At 44.6% G+C, this 22,176-nt stretch overlaps 1 protein-coding gene across 2 annotated transcripts in view; it reads left to right on the top strand.

Annotated features, from left to right (window-relative positions):
- alms1.L (ALMS1, centrosome and basal body associated protein L homeolog) overlaps positions 1 to 22,176 on the top strand; it is a 40,422-nt gene that overhangs the window by 3,917 nt on the left and 14,329 nt on the right. The window contains exons 2-7 of one of the 2 annotated variants that reach the window (XM_018227646.2): positions 458 to 595; positions 5,363 to 5,546; positions 16,056 to 16,176; positions 17,043 to 19,044; positions 19,930 to 20,089; positions 20,310 to 22,145. In XM_018227646.2, the coding sequence (XP_018083135.1) occupies positions 458 to 595; positions 5,363 to 5,546; positions 16,056 to 16,176; positions 17,043 to 19,044; positions 19,930 to 20,089; positions 20,310 to 22,145 (4,441 nt within the window). Of the gene's footprint in view, positions 1 to 457; positions 596 to 1,413; positions 1,688 to 5,362; positions 5,547 to 16,055; positions 16,177 to 17,042; positions 19,045 to 19,929; positions 20,090 to 20,309; positions 22,146 to 22,176 lie in introns of those variants that run through there. The other variant, XM_018227656.2, reaches the window with a different exon arrangement.

The following is a 22,176-nucleotide window of genomic DNA, read 5'->3' as shown; positions in this document are numbered from 1 at the left end:
TGTTAGCTTCATCCTTCCAGTACTTAAATATATATTTTCCTACAGTCTTTGTTCTGCCATTGAAATCCTTATCATGACTTCTCATCCATCTATCTATCTATCTATCTATCTATCTATCTATCTATCTATCTATCTATCTATCTATCTATCTATCTATCTATCTATCTATCCATCCGCCTATATGCCTATCTATTTATCTATCTATTGTCTGTCTATCTGTCTATCTATTGTCTATCTATCATTTATCGATCTATCTATCTATCCATCTATCTATCTATCTATCTATCTATCTATCTATCTATCTATCTATCTATCTGTCATCTATCTGTCATCTATCTGTCATCTCTCTCTCTCTCTCTCTCTCTCTCTCTCTCTCTCTCTCTCTCTCTCTCTCTCTCTCTCTCTCTCGCCATGCATGCATTATTCTTGCTAATCTTGCTTCTGTTTCTCTGTTTAGCTGATTGCCAGCACACCTCCAGTTTCACGGTTTTGTCTCGTGGAAGAAGACGTGAGTCAGAGCAGCAGTCCTGCAACCCAAATCTCCAGTGCCAGCGGCATCTCTCTGGGGGAAGTCATCAGGCAGTCTGCCAGTAAGGTAGGGACCCCCATCAAGTCATCTGATACACACTGTGACTCCTGTAACTGACAGAGATAAGTAACAACCAGCACTGCCTACCACTCATTCATATACTATAGCTTACACTATAGCATGCAGTCCAACATGCAGTCCAACATGCAGTCCAACATGCAGTCCAACATGCAGTCCAACATGCAGTCCAACACAAAACCAAAGAGTTATGTTTCAATGAATAAAGGGGTAGTTCACTTTTTTAAAAAAAAAAAAAAAGTTTTTTCTAGATATCTATCAGAGCAGGTAACACTTATCTAATCTTTAGCTCCCTCTTTCTCAAAGACCCCTGGTGGAGCAAGTTGTCACTGCCGTCACATGACAAATGAAACTCGTATGCCTGGGCAGTGAAACGATTCAGAAGCCTTGTGTGTTCATATTGATGATGTTTTGTGTTTTCCTCCTGGAGCTCGAGGGCTTCTGGTCCGTGTCATTTATTGCAAATCTATACCTTCATCATGCATTTAGCAATAATCATGTTTGATTGCTTGTTATGGGGGGAGTGAAGTTTTAGAAGTAGGGATCCATTTAGTTGTGCAGATTGATGGCTCCCGGGGGAGAGGCTGGAGGTAGAGCAGACGCCACTCTGAATAAATGGGTAAAAAAAAACAGTTTTGAGATGAACATCCGGAAATCACAGGCAAGAAATCAATTTTAAAAATACATGGCTAAAATCATATTAATTAATTGTTAAGCGGCACGGAGAATCTTTTCCTAATGAGACTATTTTTGTATCTGTGTGTAATATTGTGTGTATATTGTGAAACTGGCAGCGAAAAGCGTTTTCTCTCTCACACACAGGCAGCCGCTGATTATAGAAATGTGTTTTTCAGCTGAAACGGTTATGTCATGAGCACAGGGAACAAAAGCCTGGCCAGGAAGCCTTCTGTTCTCCGACACTCTAATGAGACGATATATATAGCTCACTGACTGCTGTCTGGCACTCTCCCGGAGCAAAGAGACAAAGCGCAAGGCTGCCAATCTGACACCGCTACTTGCCGGCCCCTTCACTACATTGATTCACACTTCCCATTTCCACAGGCTAAAAGATTTCATGTGGTGGGTGGAAAGGTAGAATGACAATTAAAACGAAGCTCTCCATTTACAGGTTTACATAATGGCAGTGTAAAGGGTTTATACGAATGGAGCAATAATCTGACAATTCACGCAAGTTACTGACATCAGATCAAACCTGGAACACAAGTGAAGTGCACTCAGGCCTCAGTGCTGTTCTCATTTGTCTAATCCTATTACTGTGGCCCCACACACTTTTATTTGTCTACTTTTCCTCCAGTTTCTCTTTGCCCAGCGCAGGTATTTATGTAGGAGTTAAAGCACTCCAAGTTTCTTTAGTTTTGCAAAATGTCATTAATTTAATTGTGACTGGCTGACGTGCGTTCGTTTCGCCGAAGCCGCCGTTACTTATGTAGCCTGTCGGTCCCACTGACGTACTACTCGTTTACATTTGGGGATTTACTGTACTTCACTGGCAGCAGTCATTTACTCCAAGTGTTCATGGTTCTGTGATATTTCTGTTCTTTTTCACTTCCCTCTGATTGAACGTGTGTCTGTAGGCTTCTTTTGTTCGTGGCCTCTGCTCAGGTATGTGTGTGTCTGTCCCTTGTATTACACATAGTATCTGTATGTGTAAATAAGTGGCTTCAGGAGTCCAGTCCTTAGCCCCACACAAGCAGATGATGGGCAATTGGATTGGTTGATCTGATTGCTTCTTTCCTCAGTGGACAGAATAAACAGATTTCAAGGGGCCTCAATAAGAAATCACAGGTCCCCGTACAATAAAATTTTCTCGGTCCCTAACCCCCAAGCCCCACACCAGATCTCGCCTAACCCACACGGCCGTAAAAAGGCCACACAAACATCAGCGCTAAAAATGGAAAACTCCCCCACACGTTATAAAGAGCCTTACAAAAGTGATCCCCAACCAGTGGCTCTCGAGCAACATGTTTTTCACCAACCCCTTGGATGTTACTCTTGGCGGCTCCAAAGTAGGTGTTTATTTTTGAATCCAGGTTTTTGTTCCATAAAAAAACAGATTTTTGGCCAAACAGGACGTCCCGTAGGCTGCCAATCGCCATAGGACTACCAAATAGCCAATCATATCCTTTATTTGGCGCACACAGGAACTTTTTAAATAATTGTGTTGCTTACCAACTCTTTTTACATATGAATGAGGCTCATGGGTTAAAAAGGTTGGGGACCCTTGCCCTACAAGTTAAAAAAAAAAAAAACATTGGTGGCCAGGGACCCCTATAAATATTGTCTCAAGGGTCCCCTATAAAAGTTAAAAACAATTTAAAAAAAGACCATTGGTGTTCAGTGGAACTTACCTTTAAAGGTCTTTTTCATTCTCCTCTTCTTTGGGTCTATTTGCCGACTTTCAGCAGCTTTTACTCTTCTTCGGATCCAATCAGCGGCTTTCGGCGACTCAAGGGGGGCCCAGCTAATCCAGGAAGTGCAGCGTGGTTTGGCTCCCCTTAAAGCACCGGGCCTGGTACAGTTGTGCCCCCCCTGATGGCAGCTCTGGGTGCAGGAGGGAGGCAAGTGAAATGTATTGTTGGACAGGTTGGATTTTCTGCCCTGTCCGACTACAATGAGAAGGGATGGCAAGGTCCAACAGCTCCATTTCCCTATGTATGGGCAGGTTTACTGCATCTGCCAAAATATAGTAAGAAAGAGGTTTATTATCCACCCCTCTTCAATCACTGATCCTTACTATATCTTCGCAAACATGGCAAGTAACATCCCAGCCTAGCTCTTAGCAATATGGCTTCCCTCATGCCAGGGACATTGCACCAAGGAACAATAAAGCTCCCTCTTTATTCTTAGTGCTGCTCCACCAGCCTGCAGCTACAACCCCACTTCCAAATAGCTTAGGAAGCTTTGCAAGTACAACAATCAGCATATCCGATGTCAAAGTTGAAAATTCTTATTGGCTTCTGAAAAATATCTGCTTGTTTTGAATTTGATGCCAGCAACACATCTGAAAAAAGTTGAGAAAGGGCAAAGAAAAAAAAAGCTAACGAGTGAATCCCGGAGAGGCAGGGTCTCTGATTGGGAGGGTGGGGGGCAAATATTCAACAGTTTAAAGGAAAACTATAACCCCAAAATGAATACTCGAGCAACTAAGTGGCATATTAAAGAATCTTACCAAACTGGAATCTATATTTAAGTAAATATTGTTTTACATCTCTTGCCTTGAACCACCATTTTGTGATGGTCTTTGTGCTGCCTCAGAGATCCCCTGACCAGAAATACTGCAGCTCTAACTGTAACAGGAAGAGATCACCTGACCAGAAATACTGTAGCTCTAACTGTAACAGGAGGAAGAGATCACCTGACCAGAAATACTGCAGCTCTAACTGTAATAGGAAGAGATCACCTGACCAGAAATACTGCAGCTCTAACTGTAACAGGAAGAGATCAGCTGACCAGAAATACTGCAGCTCTAACTGTAACAGGAAGAGATCACCTGACCAGAAATACTGCAGCTCTAACTGTAATAGGAAGAGATCACCTGACCAGAAATACTGCAGCTCTAACTGTAATAGGAAGAGATCACCTGACCAGAAATACTGCAGCTCTAACTGTAACAGGAAGAGATCACCTGACCAGAAATACTACAGCTCTAACTGTAACAGGAAGAGATCACCTGACCAGAAATACTACAGCTCTAACTGTAACAGGAAGAGATCACCTGACCAGAAATACTGCAGCTCTAACTGTAACAGGAAGAGATCACCTGACCAGAAATACTACAGCTCTAACTGTAACAGGAAGAAGTGTGGAAGCAAAAGACACAACGCTGTCTGTTAATGTGACCTAACATGTATGGATTGTTTGTGTGTACCATCAATCCTAAAATCTCAGGGGACGGCCCTTATTTTTTAAAATGGTGATTCTCTATTTATGATTACCCAATGGCACATACTACTAGAAAAGTATATTATCATGAAAATGTTTTTTAACATGAAGCAGGGTTTTACATATGAGCTGTTTTATGCAATATCTTTTTATAGAGACCTGCATTGTTTTAGTGTATAGTCTCCTTTAAGAACAAAGTTCCTCAATGTAAAATTGCAGATAATTTGGGGATTTCATCATCAACAGAACATAATCTCTGCATGTCAGGCAAGAATGGGACTGTATTTCACACCTACAGCTGTTGCACTCCCAAACAGTTACAGAGACTTGTTAAAGGGGGTGCTCACCTTTAAATGAACTTTTAATATGATACATATGTATTGATACTGATATTGATTTTTTTTCCTCATGATACGTTAAGACAATTTTTTTATCTTTATTTTCATGTTTTGTTGGTTATTTAGCTTTTGGTTCAGCAGATTTCCAGTGTGCTAGTTCAGCAGTTATCCGGTTGTTAGGGTCTTATCTATCCTAGCAACCAGGCAGTGGTTTGAACAAGAGAAATATGAATAGTTGAGGGCCTGCATAGAATCCCTAACAATAAAAAGTAAGAATAGCAATACTTATTATCATCACAGAGCAATGGTTAATAACATTTCAACATTTGATGCCTTTGTACTGTTTGCAATTAAATATAGGGTTTTAATGATGTGCAAATGTATTGTAAGCTTTTGGCCAGTCCGATTATAACTGTAGACTTTGTATTGTGTGCATTATGTCTTTGCTTTATACTATACAACACACTCTAAATCTGTTTATTCAACTCACAGTGCGGCATTTGTGTAATTACAGGGTATGGAGTCCTGGTACCAGCTGCCAGCTGAGGAGGATGCCAGTAACTTTATGCCGCCATTTAGTGAGACCGGGGCTTTCGCCAATCAGACGGAGTTCCCTACGGTAGAGGAAGGAACATTACATTCAGAACCAGATGAGACAAAGGGGCAAGCTCTGGGCCTCATGCACTCACTACAGTTTGGTAAGGAAACTAAAGCAGGAATCCGTTCATCATTGCGGAACTGTAACAGATTCTGTTTATTAAAGGGATACTGTCATGGGAAAAATTTTTCCAAAATGGATCAGTTAATAGTGCTGCTCCAGCAGAATTCTGCACTGAAATCCATTTCTCAAAAGAGCAAACAGGTTTTTTTATATTCAATTTTGAAATCAGACATGGGGCTAGACATTTTGTCAATTTCCCAGCTGCCCCCAGTCATGTGACTTGTGCCTGCACTTTAGGAGAGAAATGCTTTCTGGCAGGCTGCTGTTTTTCCTTCTCAATGGAACTGAATGTGTCTCAGTGGGACATGGGATTTTACTATTGACTGCTGTTCTTAGATCGAAAGGTGGCCATAGATGTAACAATTTCGATCTTTCTTGGAAAAGATCTTTCCAAGAAAGATCGTTCGTTTCAATACACATGTGTAGAGCTGAATCGTCAGATATACAGGTAGATATACGGGAAGAAACATTAGAATTCTACCTGTATCTGACGATTGAGCACTAACAATGGGCGATGTTTGGGTCCCTTCAAAGGCACCCGATCAAAATTTTCCGTCCAGCCCGATCGACGAGCCGACCGATATCCAAGTCTTCTGCTGATATGGGTCGGCTCTTTTTCCACCATACACGCAACGAATATCGGATGAAAATTCGTTTTGTACGATATTATCTGTGCGTCTATGGCCACCTTAACAGACAGCTGTCATCTTGTGTTAGGGAGCTGTTATCTGGTTAACTTCCCATTGTTCTTTTGTTTGGCTGCTGGGGCGGGGGAAGGGAGGGGGGGTGATATCACTCCAACTTGCAGTACAGCAGTAAAGAGTGATTGAAGTTTATTAGAGCACAAGTCACATGACTTGGGGCAGCTGGGAAATTGACAATATGTCTAGCCCCATGTCAGATTTCAAAATTGAATATAAAAAAATCTGTTTGCTCTTTAGAGAAATGGATTTCAGTGCAGAATTCTGCTGGAGCAGCACTATTAACTGATTCATTTTGAAAAAAAATTTTTTTCCCATGACAGTATCCCTTTAATAAAGTGAAGGTTGTGTGTGATCCAGGAATGGCTGCTGGGTGCCTCACGTAGCCCAATGGCTGGGGAATTTGCATCACACCTCTTGAAGAATAAGGCAACATTCCAAAGGCAATATATGCTGAAAATTATCTTTTATAATATTACCATTTCCAGCAGCCCATTTAAATAGGGGATTCCCAGCTTGTCATTGGCTTCTTTCCTTCGAAAACAGCAGTCCGTTGTTTCAGCTGGGAGAAAGCTCTACCTATGCCCTGACCACTGGAAAGGGAGCAGCCCAAGAGCAAAAACTTCATGGGTAAATACAAGTATGGGATCCGTTATCCAGAAAGCTCTGAATTAGCGACTCCATTATAATGAAATAATCCAAATGCTAAAAAATGATTTCCTTTTTCTGTGTAATAATAAAACAGTAGCTTGTACTTGATCCCAACTAAGATATAATTAATCCTTATTGGAAGCAAAACCAGATTATTGGGTTTATTTAATGTTTACATGATTTTCTAGTAGACTTAAGGTATGAAGATCCAAATTATGGAAACCCCTGGATAACAGGTCCCATACCTGTACTATAGAGAGAGTCAAATGAGGCTAATGCTAGTAGGCCCAGATTATAGATGTTTTCATTGTGAAAGTCACTTTAACACAACATAGTATGCTCTAAAAAGCTTCCCACGTAAAATGTATTATTTATGTATATATGTGTCAATGCTAGCTAAAGCGGTTATCCAGCAGTATTTACCTATATAATCTTTTTTTGTATATACATTTCATGTTACAGTGGGGTTATACAGTAGAAATGTACATATTAGACTTGCCGTGTCACTCCAATAAACCGGCACTTATAGGAAACTGTCATGCTCTGGGCTTCCATTAGGGGGTACTGTGAGTACTCTGGGCAGGGGACCCACTGTTGAAAGAGGCGGGGCTTGTAGGGCGTGAGCTCAGGTAATTTAGGGGTGGAGATTGGCGTAATTAGGCAGATTATTGGACTGGTTCTTTCTACAAGACATTGGGGCTCATTTATCAACACTGGGCAAATTTGCCCATGGGCAGTTACCTATAGCAACCAATCAGTGATTAGCTTTTTAAAGCCAGCTGCAAGTAGAACAATGAATGCTGCCGTTTGATTGGTTGTCATGGGTTACTGCCCATGGGCAAATTTGCCCAGTGTTGATAAATGAATCCCACTGTTTTTTTTTTCTTTTTTTACTGTGGCTACATTTTATTTTTTGGTAGTGTCCATCACCCAGGAGGCCCCTGTGGGGTGGGGTATCCAGTCTCTTCCAAGTCTTTTATCCTGTTACCCAGTCTCTTTCAATGCTTTTATTTAGTTAACCAGCATCCTCACTAACTTAGTCTAATTATCCAGTCTCATCCTTGTTTATATGCATTTACTCAGTCTCCTCCGTTTTTTTGCAGTTACCCATCAAAATAGGTTTCTTTTTCCAGACCTAAAGGGGTTGTTCACCTTTGAGTTCACTTTTAGTATGATGCAGTTAGTTTTCATTATTTATCATTTGTGGGTTTTTATTCAGCAGCTCTGCAGTGAGAAATTTCAAAAATCCGGTTTCCAGGGTACAAATGACCCTAGCAACCATGCACTGATTTGAATAAGAGACTGGAATATAAACAGGAGAGGGATTGCATAGAAAGATGAGTAATAAAAAGTAGCAAAAACAATACATTTGTAGCCTTACAGAGCATTTGTTTTTTTAGATGAGGTCAGCGACCCTCATTTGAAAGTTGGAAAGAGTCAGACGAATGCTACAAATAATTCAAAAACTGTAAAAAAATATAAATAATGACGACGAATTGAAAAGTTGCTTAGAATTGGCCATCTATAACATACTAAAAGTTAAATGAACGATAAACCATCCCTTTAATTTATTTCCCAATTATAGACAGCTAAAATAGCCAGTAGGTAATGCTGTTTTTAGAAATTCCTTGCACTGGCAGTTGAAAACGCCTAAAATATTGAGAACAAATAATAATGTAAACTGCAAAAGTCGTCAGTAGAGTTTTTTTTTTTTCAGAGCAATTTTATATTTGTTTATTTTGAGGGTTTACATGACCTCTTTTCCAGTTCATATATGTTTATTTTAACACCACTGACCTCCATTGCAAGTATGGAGCAAGGTAAGACACTAATCACAGCTGTGTGCAGTTAGAGAGAGAGAGTGTGTGTGTGTTATTGTGCACAGTACTGTGGGTTCAGTTCCAGTGTGTGTGTAATTGAGCACAGTTCTGTGGGTGCAGTTCCAGTGTGTGTGTGTTATTGTGCACAGTTCTGTGGGTGCAGTTCCAGTGTGTGTGTGTTATTGTGCACAGTTCTATGGGTGCAGTTCCAGTGTGTGTGTTATTGTGCACAGTTCTGTTGGTGCAGTTCCAGTGTGTGTGTAATTGTGCACAGTACTGTGGGTTCAGTTCCAGTGTGTGTGTGTAATTGTGCACAGTTCTGTGGGTGCAGTTCCAGTGTGTGTGTAATTGTGCACAGTTCTGTGGGTGCAGTTCCAGTGTGTGTGTAATTGTGCACAGTTCTGTGGGTGCAGTTCCAGTGTGTGTGTTATTGTGCACAGTTCTGTGGGTGCAGTTCCAGTGTGTGTGTTATTGTGCACAGTTCTATGGGTGCAGTTCCAGTGTGTGTGTTATTGTGCACAGTTCTATGGGTGCAGTTGCAGTGTGTGTGTGTAATTGTGCACAGTACTGTGGGTTCAGTTCCAGTGTGTGTGTGTAATTGTGCACAGTTCTGTGGGTGCAGTTCCAGTGTGTGTGTTATTGTGCACAGTTCTATGGGTGCAGTTGCAGTGTGTGTGTGTAATTGTGCACAGTTCTATGGGTGCAGTTCCAGTGTGTGTGTTATTGTGCACAGTTCTATGGGTGCAGTTGCAGTGTGTGTGTGTAATTGTGCACAGTACTGTGGGTTCAGTTCCAGTGTGTGTGTGTAATTGTGCACAGTTCTATGGGTGCAGTTCCAGTGTGTGTGTTATTGTGCACAGTTCTATGGGTGCAGTTGCAGTGTGTGTGTGTAATTGTGCACAGTACTGTGGGTTCAGTTCCAGTGTGTGTGTGTAATTGTGCACAGTTCTGTTGGTGCAGCTCCAGTGTGTGTGTAATTGTGCACAGGTCTGTGGGTGCAGTTCCAGTGTGTGTGTAATTGTGCACAGGTCTGTGGGTGCAGTTCCAGTGTGTGTGTAATTGTGCACAGTTCTGTGGGTGCAGTTCCAGTGTGTGTGTAATTGTGCACAGTTCTGTGGGTGCAGTTCCAGTGTGTGTGTAATTGTGCACAGGTCTGTGGGTGCAGTTCCAGTGTGTGTGTAATTGTGCACAGGTCTGTGGGTGCAGTTCCAGTGTGTGTGTAATTGTGCACAGGTCTGTGGGTGCAGTTCCAGTGTGTGTGTTATTGTGCACAGTTCTGTGGGTGCAGTTCCAGTGTGTGTGTAATTGTGCACAGTTCTGTGGGTGCAGTTCCAGTGTGTGTGTAATTGTGCACAGTTCTGTGGGTGCAGTTCCAGTGTGTGTGTAATTGGGTGCAGTTCCAGTGTGTGTGTAATTGTGCACAGTTCTGTGGGTGCAGTTCCAGTGTGTGTGTAATTGTGCACAGTTCTGTGGGTGCAGTTCCAGTGTGTGTGTAATTGGGTGCAGTTCCAGTGTGTGTGTAATTGTGCACAGTTCTGTGGGTGCATTTCCAGTGTGTGTGTGTAATTGTGCACAGTTGTGTGGGTGCGGTTCCAGTGTGTGTGTTATTGTCCACAGTTCTATGGGCAATATTTGGCCCCAAGCATGCTGACTGGCTGCAGCCACACATAGTAGTTCATTCCAAGCATCATTATATGTGAATTATTTCTTTTTTTTTTTTTAAACTTCTTTTTATTGATTTTAACAACAATGCATCCACACGAAGAGATACAAATCACAGAAAAAAAAAAAAAAAAAAAAAAAAAAAAAAAGGAAAAAAGAAAAAGAGAAAGGAAAGGTAGAAGAAAAGGAAAGTAAAGTAGAGGAGGGCGGAGGGGGGGGTCGAACGTACAGAGTAATCATACACAATAACACAATGCCAACATTCTAGACCTCAAAAAACATGTGGGCTGTTAGTTGCAGGGTTAAGCACCCAGATCATCCAAATGTCTATGAACTTGTCCATACAGCCTCTAGCAAAATAGGCAGCTTTGTAGCATGGCAGTGCCTTATTAACTAATTCTTTCCAGGTAGCAAGTGTTGGAGGATCAGGCCTGTTCCATTTCAAAATTATCTGTTTACGTGCATAGTACATTAACAATTGAAGCAATATTCTGTCGGAACCCTTGTCAACAAATCCCTTCGTCAAACCCAAGAGCGCCAGTGCTGGGTCCAGAGGTAACTCGAGGACCATTATTTTAGATATAAAGGCGGTTAATTGTGTCCAGTAGGTCACTAGTTTGGGGCAAGCCCATATCATATGTAGCCAAGTCCCCGGGTGGCCACACCCTCGAGTACAATTGGCGTCTCTGGTGGGAGTAATGTGGTGGAGGCGCTCAGGAGTTAAGTAGGAGCGATGTAGGAATTTCACCTGAATCAGCTTGTCTCTGCTGGCAATCAAGGGTTGAGTCAGTAACCGGAGAATTTCCGACCACTTATCGGGATCTAAGTCCACTATGTCTAAAAGCCATTTGTCATAAGTGCGGAGCTGCTGTCTGTCTTGCCATGATTGAATGGTTTGGTAGATAGTGGAGAGAGGTTTGGGTACATCCTGCAGTTGTAGTTTGGTTTCCAATTCGGAAGCTTGGATAAGTGTCAGAGGACCAACGAGTTGCTTTTTTGCTGCATGATGGAGTAGGCAGCTCCGAAAATATGCCGCCTGGGTAACTGGAAACGAGGTTTGCAGTTGGTCTCTACTGAGGAATTGGTCCTGGGGGAACAAATCTTTCACAAATCTCAGGCCGGCTGTTGCCCAAATATGATAGTCGGGGATGTCCAGCATAAGAGGGAGATTCACATTGCGCCATAGTGGAGCATGAGGGGAGTACACAGTCAGGCCCTTGGGGGTGAAAATAGATTGTGTGACTTTCCAGGCTGTGATAGTGGTGATCATGGACCTGGTGACCATTGGGTGTGCCTCCCTTCCCCTGTATACCAAGAGCCGCAGGGCCTCCCTTGACCCCAAAACGGCAGCTTCCAGGGTCACTGCCGAGTTCGAGCAGTCTGACTCAAACCACCATCTACTTGTCACCAGAATTGCCGCCAAGTAATAGTGGTATAGGTTGGGCAATGCCAGGCCACCTGCCTGAGTTGAGCGTTGTAAAGTGGAGAAGCTTATCCTCGGGTTTTTGTTGTCCCAAATGAAAGAGCGGAGTTGTGAGTCCACATGAGAAAAAAAACATTTAGGCAAGCAGATCGGTGTATTTCTGAAAACATACAAAAATTTAGGGAGAAATTTCATTTTGACCAGGTTGAGTCTGCCATACAGCGAAAGAGGAAGCGAAGCCCAAAGTGAAAATTTAGTTTTCATGTCAGTGAGGATGGGGTCAATATTGAGTTTCCTATACTGAGTGACATCTCGTGTAACCTGGATCCCAAGATATGTGAATTTGTCCACCCATTGGAGTGGGGAGTCGGGGGGTAGGTGGTTTTTGGCCTCAACATCTATCGCGAATAGGGTGGATTTTCCCCAGTTCACTTTCAAGCCCGAGAACTTACCGTTCTCATCAATAACACTAAGGAGATTGGTCAAGGAGCGGTTGGGGCTGTCTAGGAATAGAAGTAAATCGTCTGCGTAAAGGGCAATTTTTTCCACTAGGTTACCCCTAATTAAACCGCCAATGTCCGGCTTATTTCTGATTATCTCGGCCAAGGGTTCCATAGCTAGGCAAAACAGGAAGGGTGAAAGCGGGCAGCCTTGCCTGGTGCCCCTCTGTAGTGCAAAGGTGGGGGATAGCATATTATTCGCTCTAATTTGGGCCGTGGGAGAATTATACAGTGCCTGAAGCCAGCAGAGGTACCGGGGACCAAAGCCGAAGCGCTTTAGGGTCTGCCAGAGGAAGGGCCATTCGACCGAGTCGAAGGCCTTCTCCGCATCCAGAGCCGCTATCGCCCGAGTACCCATGTTATCATGTTGCAGTTGGAGGTGAGTAAAGAGCCTCCTGATGTTCACATCAGTAGCTCTAGTGGGTATGAACCCAGTCTGATCAGAGTGTACTAGATCTTTCATAAAAGGCTTGAGCCTGTTCGCCAGGATCTTAGCTAGCAATTTGGCGTCAAAATTTATAAGGGATATCGGGCGATAAGCGGAGCACTGAAGTGCGTCCTTCCCTTTTTTGGGTATTAAGGATATGAAGGCCTGCGACATGGACAGAGGTGTGGTACCCCTGCTGGCTATTTCGTTCATTAGACCAGTTAGGTGGGGTCCCAGCAATTGTAAGTGGTGTTTGTAGAACTCGGCTGGGAGCCCGTCTGGGCCCGGGGCCTTGCCTGTGGGGGAAGCTTTCACTGCCTCTTCCACCTCCTCAAGTGTTATGGGCGCTTCCAAGAGTATCTGGCTGTTGTCAGAGAGGTATGGCAGCTGAGCGGCTCCCAAATATGTGAGAATGTCCTCATCAGTTTGCACTGATTTGGCAGAATATAAATCCTGGTAAAACTGTTTGAAGGCATCTAAGACACGGCGGGGGTGCGTGACCAGGGTGTCAGTGGCATCTCTGATAAGGGGGATCGTGGCCGTGGGTCTGTCTTCCCTGGCTAACATTGCTAGGAGTTTCCCCGCCTTGTCCCCAGACTCAAAAATCGTGTATTGCTGTCTGAGTATGTGTGCCTGTGCACGTTCTATGGAGGCTAATGAAAGGAGACGGGCTGCCTGGAGCCACTCATTCCTCATCTCGTCCGTGGGGTCCCCTAGGTAAGCCTGTTCTTTTTCGGCGGTCTCTGCCTCTAGTGAATCAATCTTTTGAGCAAGAGATTGTTTGGCCTTGCTAATCCCCGAAATATAGGCTCCCCGTGTTGTGGCCTTGAAGGCATCCCATACAGTGAAAAGATCTGCTGTGTGGGGGTTTATTTGCCAGTAGTGAGAGACTGCGGGGTGTACTATGGCTTCCACTGTTGTGTGTCCCACCCAGTGAGGGGGAAGCCTCCATATCCTATCGGGCGGATCAGGGTGCAATCTAAGTGTTAGCGTAAGCGGGGCATGGTCCGATATGCCTCTCGGCAGGTATTCTATCTCTTGTATGAGCGGCAAGGACTCAGGTAGGGCAAAGACCAAATCAATGCGGGAGTGGGTTTTATGAGAGGCCGAGTAACATGAAAACTCTCTTTTTAGGGGGTGTTTCCACCTCCAAAGCTCCGTGAGGCTGTTAGTGCAGGCCCAGGTGCCCAAGGGAAGCTTGCTATAGTGAGTACCCGTCAGTGTATCGGTTGCCGGTTGCAGCACCGCATTGAAGTCCCCAAAGAGCAGAGTTGGAGCAGGGGTGAAACTCGCTAAGGAAGTAGTGATTAGTGTCAGTAGCTGGTCATCAGCTGCAGGGGGAAGATAAATGGAGGCTAACGTAAGGAGGAGCCCATTAATCTGTGCTTGCACTATGACATAGCGTCCGTTGGGGTCCTGTTTGACTTGCCTTACCTGGAAGTTAAGTTTTTTGTGCACTAGGATAGCCACCCCCCTTGAGTAGGACGAGTATGTGGACTGAAAGGTTCTGCCTACCCATGCCCGTTTTAGTGCCAAAATTTTCTGCCCAGTTAAGTGGGTCTCCTGCAAGAGGAGTACGTCAGGTTTATACCTCTTGACAAAATCAAAAACAAGGGTACGTTTCAATTTGTCACCTAACCCCCTAACGTTCCAGCTAATGATCCGTAGGTCCGCCATGTGTGTGATGAATATATGGTTGGAGCCGCACAGTGCCATTCCCCTGCCTGGAGTTCGGTCCCCCCTCAAGAGAGCATAGAAAGAAGAGAATTGAAAAAGAAAGGGAAAAGAGTAGAAGAAGAAACATGTAGTGACAGTGATAGACATTTCAAAGCACATAAAATATTACAGGTACACGTATCGAAACAGTCGAGATTATCCCGTGTCCTGTGAGTCCCAATGTTCTTGGCTGCTACCAAGAATCCCCCCACCCTGACCCTTCTGGAACACGAAGAGTCCCGATACCCTAAACTGACTGCCTAAGCGGGAGGCACCCCGTAACTATCTGGAAAGGTAGTTCGTAACTTAATAACAGTGAACGGCTAGAGCCAAATAAGCAATTTTACCCTTCTGGAAAGAAGTGTCGTAGGCGCTTGGATTGCCTGGCGAGGGCCGCCCAGGCCGATGCCTGCATCCAGGGACTTTGCCGTGCCCCACCATGATAACTGTCTCAGCGCTTGTCAAGCCACAGCCCCACTTCTTCAGGGTCTGTGAAAAATCGGACCTGCTGGCCATCAACGACCCGGAGCCTGCTAGGGTACAGCATACCGTATTTGATGCCTTTGTCACGGAGCCGCTTCTTGACATCCTGGAACGTGCGGCGTTGCCGTTGGACTTCTGCAGAGAAGTCGGGATAAAATTGTAGAGTAGCGTTGAGGTATTTAACTTCCCCTTTCTTCCGCGCTGCCAGCAGGATGGCGTCTCTGTCGCGGTAATTCAGTAGACGGAGGATGAAAGGCCTAGGTGGAGCCCCTGGAACTTGCCTCGTTGGGATCCTATGGGCCCGTTCCACCGTGTAGGCCGTAGACAGGGCAAGCGGTGCCAGGAGGTCTTTAATCAGTTGTTCAATAAAGTCAGCCGGGCTTAGGCCTTCGGAGCCTTCTGGCAGGCCTATGATGCGCACGTTGTTGCGACGCGTTCTGTTTTCAGCGTCCTCTGCTCTCTGCGATAAAAGCTTGACTTGGCGCTGCAGCTCCGCTATAGCCGGCTGTTGTTGGCGCAGCGTGTCCTCCGCCTCGCTGATGCGATGTTCCGTCTCCGTCACCCGGCTGCGAATTTTCGCCAAGTCGGCCCGGAACAGAGCGATCTCCGTTTGGATCTCAACACGCAGATCATCCATCTTGGCCGATATCGCTGTCTGGGACTCTTTAATGGCCCCCAGCAGCATGCTGGATTCAGGGGAGATATCGGCCGGCCGTTCCGGGTCAGTGCCGGAGGGATCAGACATACCTGTGCGCGTGTCTGTGCTGGTGCAGGCCGCGGGCCTCGACAAGATGGCGTCGCCCTCGCCCCGGCGGTGTTGTTTAGGGGCAGTATGGAGGGACCTTGAGCGTCGGTTGCGGCTGCGGGCACTCATATGACTGTCCTGATAGTATCCCCCAGGGTCTGGAGGGTGAGATGCAGCTCTAGGATGTGGCAGGGTATGCAATCAGGATGGGTTCCACACAGAGCTCTAGCCGAACACGTCTTCCCGCTCGCCCTACATAGCCACGCCCCCGTGAATTATTTCTTACAGTAATATAATATGTTTTGAAGGGAAAGGAATTCTGTTGTTAACTTCTTCCATTTTATGTTTCTGTTCTCAGAGACCCAGGACAGCCAACTTTCTCCTTGTCTCCCACTTCTGATTTCCACCTCCACTCAGGGGCACAAGCTTTTTGATGAAACCCTGTACCAGCAGAGTGAACTGGAATTTGCACCTCTCAGGTATGGAGCAGTGTCGGCAGATAAACCTTTTAGGAAACGGTTATCATTGTCAAAACTTAACACATAGATTGCCCTTTGTTACACAGATGTAGAGTTTAGTTTTTTTATGCCTTATCCCTTTTAGATGCTCATGTGTCCCTTGCACTTGTGTATCCTGTTTTCATATCAATTTAAAGAGCTCAAATTTCTCTGCACTATATAAAAACTAAATAAAAACCATGTCCTATGGGTTAATATTTGACTTTTAACAGTAATGCGTCTCTGGCAGCTTTATTATTAGTTTAACAATACGAAAAATATATATTATCCCTTTAGATTTCCCAATACTACCCCTAGTTAGTTAAAGCTTTCCCAATACTTTCCCAATACTACCCCTAGTTGGAGTTTAGGTTTTTATGCCTTATCCCTTTTATATGCTCATGTGCCTTTGCACTTATGTATCCTGCTACCCCTAGTTGGTTAAAGCTTTAGTTCTAAACTGACTCTACTACCAGCTAGTATATAGGTGGCCAGACAGGGGCCGATAAAAGCTCCCGACAGACCGATGTCAGGCAGATGTCGATTGGGCAGGGGTAAAAATCCCGTTGGATCACAGACCGCTCATTATGATCCAGTCATGGGCCCTAGGGCTGATGATCAGATCGGCCGATATTGCCCACCTCAAGGGGAGAGAGAGAGTGTGACACTCGAAAACGGATCTCTCTGTGTATGGCCACCTTATTACTTTATCAACTAAAGACTGGTGGTTAAGTCAGGGACTTATCTATGCTGACTGGCACTAATGGTTAATGTAGGAAGTAGATTTGTACTGAATATATCATTGCTTTGCTTGTGTGGCTGAATATATATATTACCTGTGTTTGCAGTGGTTCCCTTGATATATCTGAATTTCCTGGGCAAACATCAAAGCTCCTGCTGATAAGCGATGCACTAACTCTGGCAGCCAAGGAGGTTTCAGAGGATGTCGCTGATGTCACACAGACCCAGAATCCTCTCCCTTTTAGCACTGAGGGAGACCATGACTCCACAAGCCTGCACTACCTATCGCAGCACCCATTACCTTCTTCCCTGGAGGATGTCGATTTTGTTCAGTGGTCTCACACTATTTCTGAGAGCACAAAATCTGAAGGCTTGCAAGCAGCTGCCTATAATAAGCAAACTGCTCCTCCCTTACAGAATCTGGACATGGTTTTCAGCCAAGAAGATGGTTCTTTTCTGGATAGTAGTGTGCCAGCTCCTGTGTTGCTGGAGCTCCTAGAGAAGGAAGTTGGAGTATCGGGAAGCAGCGAGGTATCTTCTACAAGTAGCTCTACTGAGAACATCTCAAACAAAATGGCAGGATTTCGTTATACTCATCAGGATCTACATTTAGGGGAGCAAATTTACAGTGATTCTCAGCCCCAAAGGTTGGCCGGCTCAGGGAAAATATCAGAACAATATCTACTCGAAGGTGAAACCTTTCAAGATTCCAGTGAAATAGATTTTAATATGGAAACCTTAAAAGATGGTGAAAGCCTACATCCGAATACGAATAGGTCCCATCCTTCTGGAATAACTGTACGCCTGTCTAATGGGCCGCCACCTGTGCTGGGGAAAGATCTTCACAAACAACTGTGCACTGAAATCCAGCAACGGTACAAAGAGAGAATGTTGTTGAAATCAAGTGAGGGTCTGAATGAGAAGGGGGCCACACATGATATATCTTCTGTGACGGAAGCCTCCACAGATCCAAACAGCGGGAGAGACGACACTGTAGTGGAAGTGCTGTCAAGCGTCGCTAGGAATGAGATGACTATTTCCTCACGCTGTAGCATTGAGAGGGGGCACAAAGATTCGGAGATTTCACCAATTGTAAACCCAACAGCAGTGGACAGCTCCTTCATTGGGCGACTGGCTTATCCCATCTCTCAGTCCACTCCCGGAACATTTACAGGGAAAACTGGCAGAAACCAGCTCACTGGCAGACTGATGCAAATTAAAGCCAAACTTACAGGCTCTAACATGTCTTTAAATGAGGAGCCCCCTAGTAACACCCCTACAGCACCTGTATCAACAAAGCCACAATCTTTGCAGAGTAGCCGTGGTTATGCTGAGAGCAGTGATTCTCAAACATCCCTTTCCCCAGACAGACGCAGGATTCAGTCACTCCCAAGTCTTAACTACATTGAAAAAGTTGGGGCTTGGAACACCAACCAGTCCTTTGATGCCTTAGTTCTCCGTGGCTTGACAGGTATATCCCCTAAAAAGAAAGCCTTTAATGCAGTGGCAGACTCTTTAAACCACATTCTGTCCAAGCAGTCAGGTAGTGCTTTGCCAAAGAGTCGGCTTTCTGCCTTGTCTAGGGCAACTGGGTCTATGAATAATTTGACCGCCACAGAGACTGAGGCTTCTGGCAACCCTCAGCTTATTAGGTCCCAGTCTTGTACTTCTGTTCCAATGGGAAGAGCAGACACTGATATACAAGATAAATCGGTCACACCAGTGACAGAGGGCAGCGACAGGCTGGCTGAATCACATGATGCGCAGACAGTTGGTTCACATTCTGATGAAGTAGTTCCTCTGGATTACACATCTCCGGAGCAGCCCGTTGATTATAAAGAGGCTACAGAAAAGGCAAGCAGTGGTCAAAAAAGCACCTCTCAAACACAGCAGCCGAAAGGAGATGTTGGCGGCAGCCTCGTGGCAATGGATCGCTTCAGTGATGTTTCTTCCAATAATGAATTCTTAACCAGCTCAGGTTCAAGTGGTCGCACAAACCAGATGCATTCGCTGACAAGTTTAGAATTGGACAATTTTGTCCCTCTTTGGCCGCCGCCTGTTAAAACACCAGAGGAAGTGAAAGAGATCAACATTGAAGAAAGGATACCGGTAGGTACTGTTCCTTGTTGAAGAAATTGAAGGGATTCTGCTATTTCTAAATGACACTGTTTACACTGCAAATAATTAACTCTACAATATAAAATTTCATTCCTGAACCAGCAAGTGTATTTAGTTGTAATATTGGTGTGTAGGTGCATCTCAGGTCGTTTTGCCTGGTCATGTGCTTTCAGAAGTAGTCAGCACTTTAAGATGGAACTGCTTTCTGGCAGGCTGTTGTTTCTTCTATTCAATGTAACTGAATGTGTCTCAGTGGGACCTGGATTTTACAATAGAGTGTTTTTCTTATATCTACCAGGCAGTTGTTATCTTGTGTTAGGGAGCTGCTATCTGGTTACCTTCCCATTGTTCTGTTGTTAGGCTGCTGGGGGGGAAGGGAGGGGGGTGAAATCACTCCAACTTGCAGTACAGCAGTAAAGAGTTACTGTAGTTTATCAGAGCACACGTCACATGACTGGGGGCAGCTGGGAAACTGACAGTATGTCTAGCCTCATGTCAGATTTCCAAATTAAATATAGAAAAACTTTGCTCTTTTGAGAAACTGATTTCAGTGTAGAATTCTGCTGGAGCAGCACTATTAACTGATGTTTTTTGGAAGAAAAAAAACAGCTTTTTTTCCCATGACAGTATCCCTTTAACCCAGAAATGGTGCTCTAATATTTTTTATGATGTAAAGTCTAGTGTTTTTGTTGTGAGTTTAGCTCCTATTCTACATACTCCTTCATTGTCATAGCAAAGCAGTTACTTTTTCAGGGAGGTATACAGTGATTCCTGAAATGAAAACTTCTTTTAAAAAGGTTATGATCAGTTCTGCTCCAGGGCTGTCAATTATGCTGAAAAGTTAGTTGTTTATGGTGTGTTTTCTGAATCTCACAGACTTATCTCCGCAACCTTGGCATAGACCAGTCGCCCTCTACCATACTAACGCCCTTTGCTCTAAAAGGACCAATTAGGGAACCCGAGTTTTCACCTTCTGACCTGAGGACAATAAAAGGGTCGACTGCCACCCCGAACAGAAGCATGCGTTTTTCTGAAGGTAATTTGCTCTCCCTTACGGTCCCTGAATGTTTTTTTAGGCATGTGGGTGACATGAAGTGATTATCAATACTGCCTTGTAATGCTGAGGCCCAATCATGTGTTTACTTCCCAACAACTTAAATGTCTGTTCACTCTATTACATCTTTTGTCTGAGCTTGATACTCACGTTTATTTTTGTTTTTATAAAGTATAATTTGTAATGCACTTGTTTGGTTTAGGAGGCTCTCAGAGTGCAGCTGACATCTCTCAATCCAGTGTCTATTCGACTGCATCTACAACAAGTGTGTCAATACCCATGGCTTCAGATACTGGCCAGGATTCCCCTCTTCTCTTCGTGGAAATGTTCTCCCAGTTTAGCTCAAGATCAACTGGGGATAGACCAGTTAGCCAGTGTGATATGACCACACGCTTTGGAGAAGACAATGAGACTCTTCAGTGTGGTCTGAAATCCAAGGACGTAGCAACAGGAATAGTGGCCAGTGAGTTTCAGTCTGTGGAAATCCCTGCAGCTCCACCTTTATCCATGGAGCTCCAAGGTGACATGGAAAACCCTGAGGCATTAAATAGGGTTAAACAGCTCATCGGTCACTTTGAATGTAAAACTATTAGTCCAGATCGGCATGTCTCCAATACATCCGACATTGAAGCTGCAGATTTCTTTGGCATGGCACCAGTATCTGTGACTCCGCTGCAGAAGCCAGCCTCTGCAGATTCATTTGGCTCAGCGTCTGTATCTGGAATCCCCTTGCAGATTCCAGCCTTGGATGATTCATATGGCTTGGTGGCAGTATCTGGGATCCCTTTGCAGAAGCCGACCTCGGCAGATTCAATCGGCTCAGTATCGGGGATCCCCTTGCAGAAGCCAGCTTTGGAAGATTCATTTGGCACGGTGTCCATAACTGGGATCCCTTTGCAGAAGCCAACCTCAGCAGATTCATTTGGCTCAGTATCTGGTAACCCATTGCAGAAGTCAGCTTTGGAAGATTCATTTGGCATGGCGTCTGTATCTGGGATCCCTTTGCAGAAGCTAGCCTTGGCTGATGCATATGGCTCCTTGTCCGTATCGGGGATCCTGTTGCAGAAGCCAGCCTCAGCAGATTCTTTCAGCTCAGCATCAGTATCAGGGTTTCCCTTGCAGAAGCTAGCCTTGGATGATTCGTATGAATCGGTGTCTGTATCTGGGATCCCTTTGCAGAAGCTAACCTCAGCAGATTCTTTCTGCTCAGTATCACAGATTCCCTTGCAGAAGGCTGCGTCTGCAGTTTCATTCAACTTTGAGTCAATATCTGGTTTTCCTGTGCAGAAGCCAGCTTTGGATTGTGTAAATGATTCATTTGTTGGTGCAAAGACTCTGAAGGAGATACGGAAACTGCTGGCAGAAGCTGACACTGTTGGTCTGGATGAGTTGGGTCATAGCTACTCACTGTCTTCTCAGGTTAAAGGTATTCCTGGCTCTTCTTCATCAATGTGGCTGAAATCAGATGACTCCATAGCTCCCTCTGAAGTGGATACAAGGTTTACAAGCCTGGGACATGGTCGAGTGCCAGAGATATCATGGGATACCTCTCTAAGAAGCAGCCTTAAGTCTGACAAAGATTCCCCAGTAAATGTGGGTTGGGATGATTCTCTAGCCAGCATTGACCAATTTAAAGATAGCATAGATTTGGAAAACAAATTAGAAGGCCAAAACCAACCCATTGCACAGTTAAAACAAGAAAGACTGTTTGAGAGATCTGAGCCTGAAGGCTTTAGTGAAGTGATGAATGTTAATAAGGGCCAATTGTATCCTCCCTTACACAATGGCAGTTCTGGAGCCACTGAGGGCACCTCAGGCCTTCTCCGAAACGTTACAAGTGTCGTAGGAGGTTTGGAAAAAGCCTTAGCCAAGACTGCTCTGTCCTATGGACGAGCAAAAGAGGAGGTGACAGAAAGTGATGACAGCAGCGCTGACTCTCTGGCCGGGCGAGTGAAAAGTCTGCTAAAGAAAGATTCATCATTGATGAACAAAACACGGACAGGGACCAGAACTGATGGGAATGAGACAAGAACACGCGGTAAGTGCTGCGTATTCATATATAGTGATCT

Source organism: Xenopus laevis, chromosome 1L (genome assembly GCF_017654675.1).
Source record: "Xenopus laevis strain J_2021 chromosome 1L, Xenopus_laevis_v10.1, whole genome shotgun sequence".
NCBI classification, from domain to species: Eukaryota; Metazoa; Chordata; class Amphibia; order Anura; family Pipidae; genus Xenopus; species Xenopus laevis.
This window is presented reverse-complemented; position numbering and strand designations above follow the sequence as displayed.